The sequence below is a fragment of the Solanum lycopersicum genome, chromosome 5 (genome assembly GCF_036512215.1).
Source record: "Solanum lycopersicum chromosome 5, SLM_r2.1".
NCBI lineage: Eukaryota > Viridiplantae > Streptophyta > Magnoliopsida > Solanales > Solanaceae > Solanum > Solanum lycopersicum.
Genome location: NC_090804.1, coordinates 10,452,467 through 10,465,760, shown reverse-complemented (window position 1 = coordinate 10,465,760; position 13,294 = coordinate 10,452,467). Strand labels below are relative to the sequence as shown.

Below are 13,294 nucleotides of genomic sequence, written 5' to 3'. Positions count from 1 at the left end.
AGTAGCTAAACATATCAAATATATCAGATTAATCCTGGTCCTCTTTGAAGCTTGTGAGAAATTTTGGAGAAAATATTATTGAATTGCGTATCTAAATTGTTACATGAAGATCCTATTTATAGACACTACATTGGAAACCTTTTCCAACTAGAATTCCTATTCTTATTCCTATTCTAATTCCTATTCTAAGTAAGAAATACGTATTCCTATTCTAACACTCCCCTCAAGCTGGTGCATACAAATCATATGTACCTAGCTTGTTACAAATGTAATTAATACGAGGACATGTGAGAGACTTGGTGAACATATCTGCAAGCTGATCATTCGACTTCACAAATTTTGTAACAATATATCCTGAGAGTATCTTTTCTCTGACAAAGTGACAGTCAATCTCAATGTCCTTAGTCTTTCATGAAACACTGGATTTGATGCGATATGAAGAGCCGCTTGATTATCACACAGAAGTTTCATCTGATCAATTTTGCCAAATTTTAGTTCTCCCAGTAACTGTTTGAGCCAAACTAACTCACAAGTTGCTGTCGCTATTGCTCAATATTCTGATTCTGCACTAGATCGAGCAACCACATTTTATTTCTTACTCTTCCACAACACCAAATTACCTCCAACTAAAACACAATATTCGGATGTCAACGTCTGTCAGAGGGTGATCCTGCCCAATCAGCGTCTGTATATCCAATGATATGCTCATAACCTTGATCCTCAAAGAGTAGTCCTTTGCCGGGGCTGACTTTATATATCGAAGAATACGAACAACTGCTTCCCAATGACTATCACAAGGGGAAGTCATAAACTGACTTACAACACTCACAGGAAAGGAGATGTCTGGTCTAGTCACTGTGTGATAATTCAACTTTCCAACAAGTCGTCTATACCTTTCAGGATTACTAAGTGGCTCCCCTGTCCCGGAAGAAGTTTAACATTCGGATCTATCGGAGTGTCAATAGGTCTACATCCCATCATTCGTGTCTCCTCAAGAATGTCTAAGGCATACTTGCATTGAGAGATAACAATGTCTGATCTAGACTGAGCAACCTCAATACCTATAAAATACTTCAATCTGCCAATGTCTTTAGTCTGAAAGTGCTTAAAAAGATATTGCTTTAAATCGGTGATACCCTTGATCATTATCGGTGATAACAATATCATCAACATAAACAACCAAATAGATACATCGACCTGGTGCAGAATGTCGATAAAACATAGAGTGATCAGCTCCACTACGAGTCATGCCGAACTCCTGAAGTACTGTGCTAAACTTCCCAAACCAAGCTCGAGGAGACTGTTTCAGACCATAGAGTGACCTACGCAAACGACATACAAGGCTACTAGACTCCCCCTGAGCAACAAAACCAGGTGGTTGCTCCATATAGACTTCTTCCTCAAGATTACCATGCAGAAAAACATTCTTTATGTCCAACTGATAAAGAGGCCAGTGACGAACAGATAGAAAAAGACAAACAGATGCTATATTATCCACAGGAGTGAAAGTGTCACTATAATCTAGCCCAAATATCTAAGTATACCCTTTGGCGATAAGACGAGCCTTAAGTCGATCAACCTGACCATCTGGACCAATTTTGACTGCATAAACCCAACGACAACCAACAGTAGATTTACTTGCAGGAAGGGAGACAAGCTCCCAAGTACCACTCTTATGTAAAGCAGACATCTCATCAACCATAGCCTGCCTCCATCTAGAATGAGAAAATGCTTTACCTGTAGTCTTAGGAATGGAAACAGAGGACAAAGATGACACAAAGACATAATAGGGTGATGATAGACGATGATAACTTAAGAAGGTATATGCGGGTTAGTATTTCGAGTAGATCGTATACCTTTTTGAAGTGCAAGCGGTGGGCTAGGTAGAGGCAAGTCTGCAGTAGGAGCATGGTCTGGCGCATGACATGAATCATCTGGGACTAGGGTTAGACGTGGATGGCGATGATAAGTTAGTAGTGGTGGCACTGCAACTGGAGATGTAAACGTAACTGTAGATCCCTCAAAGGTTGGCACAGGTAAAACTTGAGGTACGGGTAAGACCATAGAGACATCAGTATGATCAGAAGATGTATAGTAAGGCTGAGACTCAAAAAATGTAACATCAGCGGACATAACGTATCGATGAAGATCATGTGAATAACAACGATACCCTTTTTGAACTCTAGAGTAACCAAGAAAGACACATTTGAGGGCACGAGGAGCTAATTTATCTTTCCTTGGGCTAAATTATGAACAAAGCATGTGCTCCCAAAGACACGAGGGGGAATAGGATAGAGATGTGACTGAGGAAACAGTATGGAATGTATAACTTGATTCTGAATAGACGGAGAGGGCATTCTGTTAATTAAACAACAACCTGAAAGGACTGCATCACCCCAAAAACACAGTGGAACATGGGATTCAATGAGGAGAGTGCGAGCAGTCTCTATGAGATGCATATTCTTTCTTTTTGCGACACCATTTTGTTGAGGAGTGTATGGACAAGATGTTTGGTGAATGATTCCGTGGTGAGGCATAAATTGCTGAAATTGGGATGATAAGTATTCTAAGGCATTATCACTATGGAAAGTACGAATAGAAACACCAAACTGATTTTGTATTTCATCAAAGAAACTTTTGAAAACAGAAAATAACTTAGAATGATCTTTCATAAAAAAAACCCGAGTACATCTTGAATAATCATCAATGAAACTAACAAAATAAACGAAATCCTAAGGTGGAACTGACTCTACTAGGACCCCAAATATCAGAATGAACTAATGAAAAAATAGACTCTGAATGACCCTCAGTGCTACGAGAAAATGTAGCACGAGTGTGTTTCCCAAGTTGACACGACTCACAATCTAATGTAGATAAACTAGACAAACTAGGCACCATCTTTTGCAGTTTGGATAGATTCGGATGTCCCAGACGTTTTTGAATTAGATCTGGGGAATCTATAACGGAGAATGCTGTCAAGGAATTTGCAGAGGTAAGATAGTAAAGGGGTTGTGATTCATGTCCTGTTCCAATCATCTGTCCTGTACTGCGGTCCTGTATGAGGAAAAAATCATCGAAAAAAGTTATGCTACAATGTAGGGATTTCATCAAACGACTAACAGATGCTAGATTAAAAGGAGAACTAGGAACATAAAGAACAAAGTCTAGGGTGACAAAAGATAGGGGTTTGGCTTTTCCAACCCCTTTTGGTTTTGTCTGGATCCCATTGGCTAAAGTAATAGCTGGAAGAGATTGCTAATAAACAATATCGGATAAAAGTGATTTATTACCAAAAATATGACCAGAAGCACCAGACTCCACGACCCATGTTCCAACAGTACTAGATTGCGACACACAAGCAAAAGAATTACCCGTGACAGACACATCAGGTTGTGCAACCGAAACTACTTGTGGAGACGTTTGCTTATTTGCACGATACTGAAGAAACTCATCATATTCTATCTGAGCAATATGATTGGATGGTTGATTAGGTTGAGCACCATATGCTACTGGTGGAGATGACTGTTTACTTGCGCGATTTCGAAGGAACTCTTTATATTCCTTTAGAACAACAGGATCATAACTGGGTGGTGGACCATGCAAAATATGACATATGTCACGAGTGTGTCCAGACTTATGACAATGATGACACTTGGATCGAGGTTTACCAAAACGTCCTCCCCCTCGCCGATTCTCCGTAGACTGATATGTACGGTTTTTAAAGGTTTGAGATGCGAGAATAGAGAAGTCAACAGTGGGTGATGAAACGACTTTGTGATTAGGAGGTGCCACAAAACGAAGGAGGTGAGAGAATAATTCATCGATTATAGGAACTATAGGGCTAGCTAAAATCTGATAATGCACAGAATCATTATCAGGAGGAAGTCCAGCAAGAGTAAGAACTAGAAACAATGTTTGTCTATGTTCTTGTTGTTTTTCCACATCCGTAGTTACTGTCATCAACGTGTCGAATTCCTCCATGACTGCCTGTACCTGTCCCAAGTAAGTAGACATATCGGATTCTTGTTTCTTTAAGTTGGTCAATCGAGATATCACATCATAGAATCGAGAGATGTCATTAGTGTATAAAGCACACGCCTTTTCCCAAACTGTATAACACGTTTGGAATGGGCGAAACAAGGGCATCAATTTGGAATCAATCGAACGCCATAGGAGATTACATAAGTCTTGTTCGTTAAGTGATCGTGTACACCTTGACCCTTGCACCACAATTCAACAGACGAAGCCCAAGATAAATTGTTTGAACTTCCCAATAGAAGTTCTGAAGTGATTATAGGGCTAGAATTTCCAATCCCTATATTTTTAGAACCAAAAACATCACATCCAAAAGACATTATGCTAAATTTGTCTCGGGAACAACAAAAAAATCTTGATTATTGAGATCTGATCGTCGGAAAATTCAAATCTTGAAAAAAATTTGCCGGAAACAGCTTGAAACTAGCCGGAACCCTAATTCTGGCGATCCAATCTGGTCGGAATCAGAAAAAAAATTACATAGTCAGCCTCGGAATGAAGAGGCGACTCAGATAGAAAAAAAAATTGTCGAAAAAACTGGCCGGAAAAAGTCACACGCGCCGGCGCATGGGTCTGATAGTTCGCCTCGAAAATCCTACCGGCGGCGCGTGTAGCACTAGTTTCCGGTGGGGATGACTGGGCTTTGCTCGCCGGGAAATTCCGCAGCTAATGGTGGTGTCAATTTTATGAAAACCGTGACGGAAAATAATAATTATCCAGACAGCAACTAGGTTACCGGAAAATATTAATTTTTTAATTTTTTTTTTCTCACAATTGCTTTGATACCATGTGAGAAATATTGGAGAAAATATTATTAAATTGCGTATCTAAATTGTTACATGAAGACCCTATTTATAGACACTACATCGGAAACCTTTTTCAACTAGAATTCCTATTCTTATTCCTATTCTAATTCCTATTCTAAGTAAGAAATACTTATTCCTATTCTAACAAAGCTATAATAGGTTTGAGAGTTAAATGGGGAAGAGCAACCTATTCCCAATAAAGGAGGTCCCAAGATTCAAGAGTTGGCAAAACATTCTGGGATGCAGAATAGAACTGTTGCCTACGACCTATCTTGGAACGCCTCTGGGTACTTAACACAAGGCATTGGAAATCTGGGATGGGATTGTTGAGAAAACGAAGAGGAAGTTAGCTAATGGGAAGGCCCAATACCTGTCTCTAGGAGGGAGTTAGCTAATGGAAAGGCCCAATACCTTTCTTTACCCCTTCTTGTGATGTCCCTATTCCCACTTCCAGCAGAAGTGGTGAAAAATCTTGACAGGCTGAGGAGAAAATTCCTATGGCAAGGAAATAAAGAAGGGATGGGGTACTGCTTGGTAAACTGGAAAACCATGATTCTTAGCAAAAAAAGAGGGGGCTTGTAAATCAGAAATCTGAACCTACAGAATGAAAACTTGATAATCAAGTGGTTGTGGAGATACACTTGTGAGGAAAGAGCCTTGTGGAAAGAAGTCATAGTGACCAACTATGGTTAGCTCAGTCCCTGGTGTACGAAAACTGTCTGTGATTCTTATGGAATGGGCGTTTGGAGGACTATCAAGAACCTATGGCCAGTATTGGAAGCAAATATTTGTCTCAAGGTTTGAAATGTTACTAAGACAATTTTTGAAGGATGGGTGGATTGATCTAAGTCCTCTTAAGGAGGTCTTCTCCAGACTTGCACCTAATTTGTGTGAATCGTGAGGTAACTGTTTCTGATTGCTGGACAACAACAGGTATGGGACATCTTATTTCAGAAGATTACCAAATGATTGGGAGGTAGAATGAGTGGCTCTTGGTTGGTTACTAAGAGGGTATGACTAACTCAAGAAGTGTTGCAGAGAAAAGGAAGAAAGCTTGTTCCCCGATGTTTCCTATATAATATGACAGGGAAAACAAACAAACACCTATATTTGTATTGCAAGTTTACTACCCAGCTATGGAGCCTCTTCCTCATCACTACATGCACTAGTTAGATCATGCCAGAGCATACATCAGACCTTCTGAGCTGCTGGGTTAGGAGGGGTGGAAGCAAGAGCCAGAAGAGGTAGTGGACATTAATCCTATCATGTATGTGGTGGTCAATATGAAGAGAAAGGAATGATAGATGTTTTGAAGACATATCCAATTCCATTCATAAAGTAAAATGGAATTGTATTTTATCTTTGCTCTTTTGGTGTAAACAGTTGTGTATATAATATACTGCTCAATTATAAATTTAATGGGAAGTTGTAATTGCTTTTTTTTTTTTGAGGTGGCCAGCATACCCTTAATGCTAGAGACTACAACCTTACCAGTTTGAAAAAAAGAGATTCATAGAATTAATGTGGATAGATAGACTTTCTTGGTTATTGTAACTTGAGCATAAGAATAGAACAAGTTCATCTTTCGCTGACATAATCAGAAGAAAGTATCTTAATCTTACAAAGTGGTGATATCATTTCACCGCGCTTTACCTAATTCCTAATATCATGAAATGAATGAATGCGAGCAGTTTCATGCTATGACATTTGGTGCAGAGATTTGCACAAATACATGGTAAAGTTCTGCACTCACTGTATATTAGTTTACCATTTCTATTTGAATATTTGAGGAATTGAGGTTATGGAAAACAGAAAGATGTTGGAGATAAATAGAATGCTATAATGCTAACATCCTGGTGTTTATATCCCGTTATCCCATTGAAAATTTTGAGTAGATTTTGTTGGTTCAACTTGAGAAAAGCGATGACTAACTGTGTCACAATTGAGCATTTCTGTCTAGGCAACGGACTTGTTGATGGATCAGTTACCATGGTCTGTTGGAAATAGAAGTTTTACTTATACTGGGGATGCCCATAGTGGTGGTGTCTTGTCAAATCTTTTATCATTTCTCTATTGTTTGTATACTACATGGTTCTTTTTTTTATATGTTTGTAATGGACTCTTTTATGGAGCTTCACTTTATATGTTCTTATAATATAAAATGCAGGACTCCGCAATCATTAGTTGCTGGCTTAATGTGGCTTGGAGTCAAGAATGAGAGGTATTTCATGCGTCATGTATGCCAAGATTCAGATGAGTTGAAACAATATGGCTGGACTAGTCATAATGGACGGGATTATGGACATCAGGTTCTGAGTGAACAGACAATGACCTTGACTACTAGTTTTCTGAAATCCAAGGATCATGGTAGTGGCTATGGTGGAGACTGGGCTGTTCGAATTGGAGTGCAGAGCAATGAGTACTTCTCCTTACCATCTCTCATGATCTTCCTTTCTTTAGCCTGATATGCAAATACTTGGCTCTTGTTAATGTCGTGCCTGTCAAAGTAGAAATTTGTATACAGTCAGGTTATCTAGTAAGGAAATAGCACGTTGCTCCGTCTTATGTAAAGCGTAGTCATTTGCTACAGATTTTCATCTGTTTTCTGCAATTAATGATATATAGGTGTCATTGGTTGATTGAATGACCCAGGCAATCAACAAAATGAGTTTGTCTTTATTTCATCAACTCCTTTCTTGTTTGGTATCATGTTGTGAATATGTCTGCAGGTCCATTATGCATTATGTGGACTGTTTTGTTGGAGAGGAACAGATGTTAAAAGGGAAGAATATCATATTTCTTTTATAATGAGTAGGTGTTTACATGATTTATACTTTTGGTTTAGGTTTGTCTGGACGATAAAAATTTTTGTACTTTGAGTGTAGGAGCTATAACGTAGAAAATGTGAATCACTTTCTGATTTTTTTGGAAAATATGAGGATGTAGTGGAGAAACTGTAATGTTGAGGTAGATTGTACTCCATACAGTACCATCTTGGTTCTGATTTTAATAAAATTTACTTTATCTAGGAAAAAAAAAGGTATTTCTTGGAAGATATATCTGTATATATTGGTCAAGAAGAGAAAGCTTCTTTATACTTTTACATCCCATAAAACAAGAGCATTTATACAAAGAATCCTTTGACTATAATAGGAAAGGCAGTGAATTACAGCTAAATAATAAAATCAATCATCTCCTACAATTTGGCAAGAGTAAAATCTCCTAGAACCATGCCTTTTAAATTATGCTAATCAACAATATGTAAGATCATTTCAAGTTGAATAATAAATTTCATGTTTGATGGTATATCTTGACTTAAAGTGCACGTACAATACATTAGAAAAATGTGTGGTAAAATTGCTGAATGAGATTAGAGTGCCAGGACTCTTGAAAATTTGTTTTCCCCTTGCATCTTTAAAGCAGTGGGATCAGTGATTGTGGCTGTTGGTTATTTTTTCACGGATGATCATCATTAACTTAACTAGGGTATTCTGTTCTCTTATTGAAAGTCTCTACTGCATTTACTTCACAAGTTAATTTTGTATTGCGACCACTTTAAGCATGAGTGATATTCTTTTCTGAAAAGCTGTATTTCCAACTGAAATCTTACTATAGTTATGAATTTGTATCTCCGTCTCATGTCTTTTATCCCTTGAACAATTGACACTCAAATTTCTTCACAGATCTGTCCCTGATGAAGAAATGTTAAAAACCGCACACTTGTTTTTTTATGTGGCTGATGAAGGCGGGAAAAGTCTTACTTTGGGTAGCCGAGTCTTGGATATTCATGGTGATTCTATTTTGGCATCAGGATCACGTAGTGACATTGGAGACTGGCAGCTCCACTTATTTTCAGAGGTAATTTGCTGACTGATTTTCAAATGCAATTGAAACTCAACTATCTCAGTGATCTTCAATCAGCTGTGATTATGCATCTATTCATATGGGTCTTTGACCTTTTAACTATTGCCTTATACATGTTTTCTCAAGATGTGAAGCTCTTCAGGGAAAAGGCTTGGGCTAAAATCTCTCTTCTGATTTTTGTAGGCTTATTATTTAAAGAGGATACCGATCTATTTAAAAAATTGTTTTTAGCGGCACTGAATATTTGAAGTGACAATGCTACATTGAGTAGTCTTTCTCTTTTCTTTTCCTTTTTTTTTGTGTTCTTATTGGAGGTTTCTATGTCCTTCATTTCTGTTGCTTTGTGAGGATAGCTAAGTAGGAGCCTAGGAGGTCTTTTGCGGTCCTCGGGTAAGGTTAGGCACACAATAATCATGCTTTCCAATTGTTTGTCACGTACAACTTTTGGAGGTATGTTGCTTTGATTAAGTTTCTGTTAGATGCTAATGGATTCATTACAAAATATATATCGAGGGCTATTTTTTGGTTCACATGAAGATGAACTCAGGAAAATATTGCTTTAGCATGAACTCAGGGTGAAGTAACCCTCCAGAATCCAGACAATTGAGCTGGAGAAAAGTTTGTGAAAAGTAGCTGTTCAAACCAAAACCGACTTCACTCTTGCGTGTTGAACTATAAGGATGATGGTTACTGTAAGGATATAGCTTGGTAGCGAAATAAAAAGTGCAATAAGGAGGGGATATGACTAAGAATACAAGGTGTATTACAAAACTTTTGGAAGAAGTAAAAGTCGAGAAATGCTAACCTGTCATGCTTTGCATTTCCAGTCTTTCTAAAATTAGATGAGTTGGAAATAAAAAAAAAAAAAGAACCTCAGTCATTTCTACCTTATATACTAGTTTTAGTGGGGTAGTTAGAATGTTAGTTTCCATGTTTCTAGAGGAAAGGATTCCACGAAACAAGACAGTGGGGCCTGATAAGTAAGGAGGAAATGGTGGAATACTCAACCAGCTTGTATATGGTGGAAAATTTGGAAGAAAAAAAAGAGGAACTTGAGGTGTTTGAAAGGCAAATATAGTCCATTCAGAAGATATATGTTAACAACACTTTTTGGTTCTGTCTTTGGTGCAAAATTGAACTTGTAGATGCAGTGCTCTGTTAAAGAGCTTCTAGTATCCATACATGTTTAGGAAGGGACATAAATCTTTTTATTTTATTTTATTCTTCACAGAGTTTCCAGAACACTCAGTGTTGCTTTGGATACAACCATTCACATTTCAAAGAAAAATTCCTATAGGGAAGGATGTAATCTCTCAGGTCTAGATATGGCTTTTTTTTCTACCAAATTTCAGTCAACCACGAAGAGAGCTTTGCAAAGGGGAGATAACTGTTAAACTTGAGTTAGCATGCTGGTTTTGAGGTTGCTTTATACCAAAGTGAGGTTGATGATGACGACTTAGTTGCATCTTTAACACCTTATACATGTATATACACTGCTTTCATCACTAAATTGTACAAACAATAAATCCATATAAGGCCAAGGGATTGTTAGCGTTTAAAGATTCTTTTTAAGAAGCTTGTGTTTTGGTCATTCAAAGCATTGTTAAAAAGATCCATGTAACTAATATTTCTGCCTTCTTTTCAAAAGATAGGTATGAATAAATGTTATTTCTATAGGAGAACTGACCCCTTCTGATCTTAGATGTTGTAATTATATGGGAGAAACCTTGATTATGTTGTTATCACTTTCTTTCCTGAAGACTGCATGACTGAGATCCCTCTATTATAATGTTGTTTTCCTGTAGTTTATTGCTAATTCTAGAAGATTGCTTTGACATCGTTTTATTACTCTTTTGAATTGCAAATCTGTACTTCATATTTTAACACTACAAGAACTGAAATATTAGCTCTGAATTGTACTCTATGACCCTCTTTTTAATGTTTCAACAGGTGGTCCTATTGTTTATCATTTATCTGCGGTTTGATTTTAATTTGAAGAACTTCTTGTAGGATGTATCTGGAGTACATTATTCTGGCTTCAAGACACCTCACATTCACAATCTCTCTGATCTAGTCCAGGCAAATTTGGCAGTCCAAGTACGCATACTATTCATATTTGTAGCTACATTGCTGGAAGTTATGTCAAATCTTACAGTTTGCCTTCTACCTTAGTAGTTGGCCACTTAGTCTGTTGCTTGCTTTTCGTCCATGTTTTGTTAGGCAAGACAATTTGGCCATTTACAGCTTTCGGACTCATCTGATGATTCTCCCAGCATTTTAGTATTTCAGGTACGTTCTCAGTCAATTATAACTATCTTCAGTACTGCTGATCTATATATTGTTAAGTATGTTTTTTTAATCCAGATTTCTGCTAGGATTCCTTTCAAAGCAGACATTGTTTTTCTTTCTGGAACCAGTACTCGTGATTCAAGAGTTGAAGAACGGGCCAGCAGGCTGACAGGTTTATGCTGAGTTCATTAGAGTATGATTGGCATAAAAAAGAAATCTTTAGATATTTTTGTTGATAAGTGGAAATCTTTAGATTCTTTTAAGCCCATGTGGGTCTATGTGTCCTCACTGTCCATATCGATCCGTTTAAGCCCATCTGGGTCTAGGCGTATACTTTTCCAAAGTTCAACCTAATCCAAACACGGAGGATAAATACTTAGGAAGCTACAGAACTCGGGATCCTTTTTCTGTAAATTCCTGTTATAAGTTTTTGGTTGCTAGACCGCAGAGTAATAACTCATGGCCTTAGAAGAACATATGAAGACTAAAGCCACCACTTAAGGTGGCTTATTTTGTGTGTGGTAGTTACAAGAAAAACATTCTTGAAACAGGATAACCTCCAGAATAGAGGTTTCAAGTTTGAAACAGGTGCCATCTTTTTGGAACAAATCTAGAAACCATTAACCTTTTTTTCCCACTGCACTGTTGTTTCATAATGATGAACTTTATTTCTGAGTATGCTGTGAATTAAACGGACAATGCCTGAAGATACAACTGATTTGATGAGAAGCTGAGAAAGAAGGGGCATGTCAAAAGAACAGCAGAAATGGCGGAGAACTATTCTAACATTATATGGTGGCTATTTAGAAAGAGTCAAAGAGAGAAACGTGAGATGCTTTCAAGATACAACCTACTATAAATAGAAGATAAAAAAACATTTATATACTTTTGTTTTCTTCTTTGTCGAAAGAAGAATTAATTAGTGATGTAGAATCGCTACTAGACATTCTTGAATACATGCTGATTTGATGAGAAGCTGGATCATTCTGTAAATATTTCAAGCACAATTCATAGGACATAATACTTGCCATTTTCTCATCAAATAATATTATGGAAGCCAGTTACTAAATTCTCAGGAGTCCCTATTATGTGAACTTTCCTCATTGACCCTAAAGTTAAATAGTATATTCCGTATTTCTTATACGTGTTTAAGAATAAGTAAAACTGTCAATTTAAGTAAGCTGTATAATCCCACAAGTAGGGTTTGGGGAGGGTAGGATGTACGTAAACCTTACCTCTACCTTAATGGGGTAGAAAGGTTGTTCCCGACAGACCCTTGGCTCTAAGCATGCTAACCTAGTTGAAATTATTATGAATTTTCATTATGCATTCCCCATTTCTATTGCCATATCCCGTATACCAGTTGACGTTTGACCTTGGTCATTGTTGTCTGATTCTAGGAGCAAAAGAAATGTTATTCAAAAAATTTCTTGCCCCGAATTTTTTACTAAACCAAAATTGTGTGAGAAATATAGGAAAAAAATATTATTGAACTGTTGTTGTGTCTACATTATTACATTGAGACCCTATTTATAGACTACAATTCTTTACCAAGTAGGATACTATTCACTTTTCTTATTTCTATTGTATTCCTATTCCTATTCTAAATAAGATTGTGTAAACCTATTCCTATTCTAATAGGATTGTATAAACCTATTCCTATTTGAGTAGGACTGTATAAACATATTCATGTTCTAACAGTAACTATATGTTGATTAAGTTCAGTTTGGGGAAATTATCTATGTTATATTTATTTTTTTCTATCCTCATCCTGAACAAAACTCTTCCCATTGTTCCAGGTACTTCATTGACTAGTTTATTCTCTGAGAAGCAAAAGGAGTTCGACAATAAGTTTAAGAAAAGCTTTATCCTATCTGATGAGGTATCAAACAATTTATAATCTGTGTCCCAGGTTATGCGACAAATTGCATGAGTGTGAGATATTTTTAAACCAAATTTACCTTGTACCCACACAAATATTTGCAGTACAGACCTAGGTGAGTAAAATCATACATGTTATGAATGTGTAATTATTTTAACTGAAACTAACCCATGTTTTACTATTAAATTTGCTGCATCGATCTAGGAAAGTAAGCATACTGAATCCATTCAATGCTCCTAATGCCGTCAATGTAGTTATAATGTTTTTCTATTTATATCGATGCACGTCTAAAGTTCACTATGTAATTTGATCACTTTGGACTGAATTCAATTTCAATCTGTGAATACTCTACAAGTTCTTTCAGATTGTGGAAAAAATATGAATGTCTATCATGCTTCTTATTAAAAGGAATGACTAT

The 13,294-nt window shown here is 37.0% G+C and overlaps 1 protein-coding gene across 1 annotated transcript in view; it reads left to right on the top strand.

The window, feature by feature from the left end:
* LOC101267114 (mannosyl-oligosaccharide glucosidase GCS1) overlaps positions 1–13,294 on the top strand; it is a 37,022-nt gene that overhangs the window by 10,737 nt on the left and 12,991 nt on the right. The window contains exons 3-8 of the mRNA XM_004239157.4: positions 7,009–7,260; positions 8,525–8,699; positions 10,716–10,802; positions 10,926–10,994; positions 11,070–11,166; positions 12,794–12,876. Of these exons, the coding sequence (XP_004239205.2) occupies positions 7,009–7,260; positions 8,525–8,699; positions 10,716–10,802; positions 10,926–10,994; positions 11,070–11,166; positions 12,794–12,876 (763 nt within the window). The remainder of the gene's footprint in view (positions 1–7,008; positions 7,261–8,524; positions 8,700–10,715; positions 10,803–10,925; positions 10,995–11,069; positions 11,167–12,793; positions 12,877–13,294) is intronic.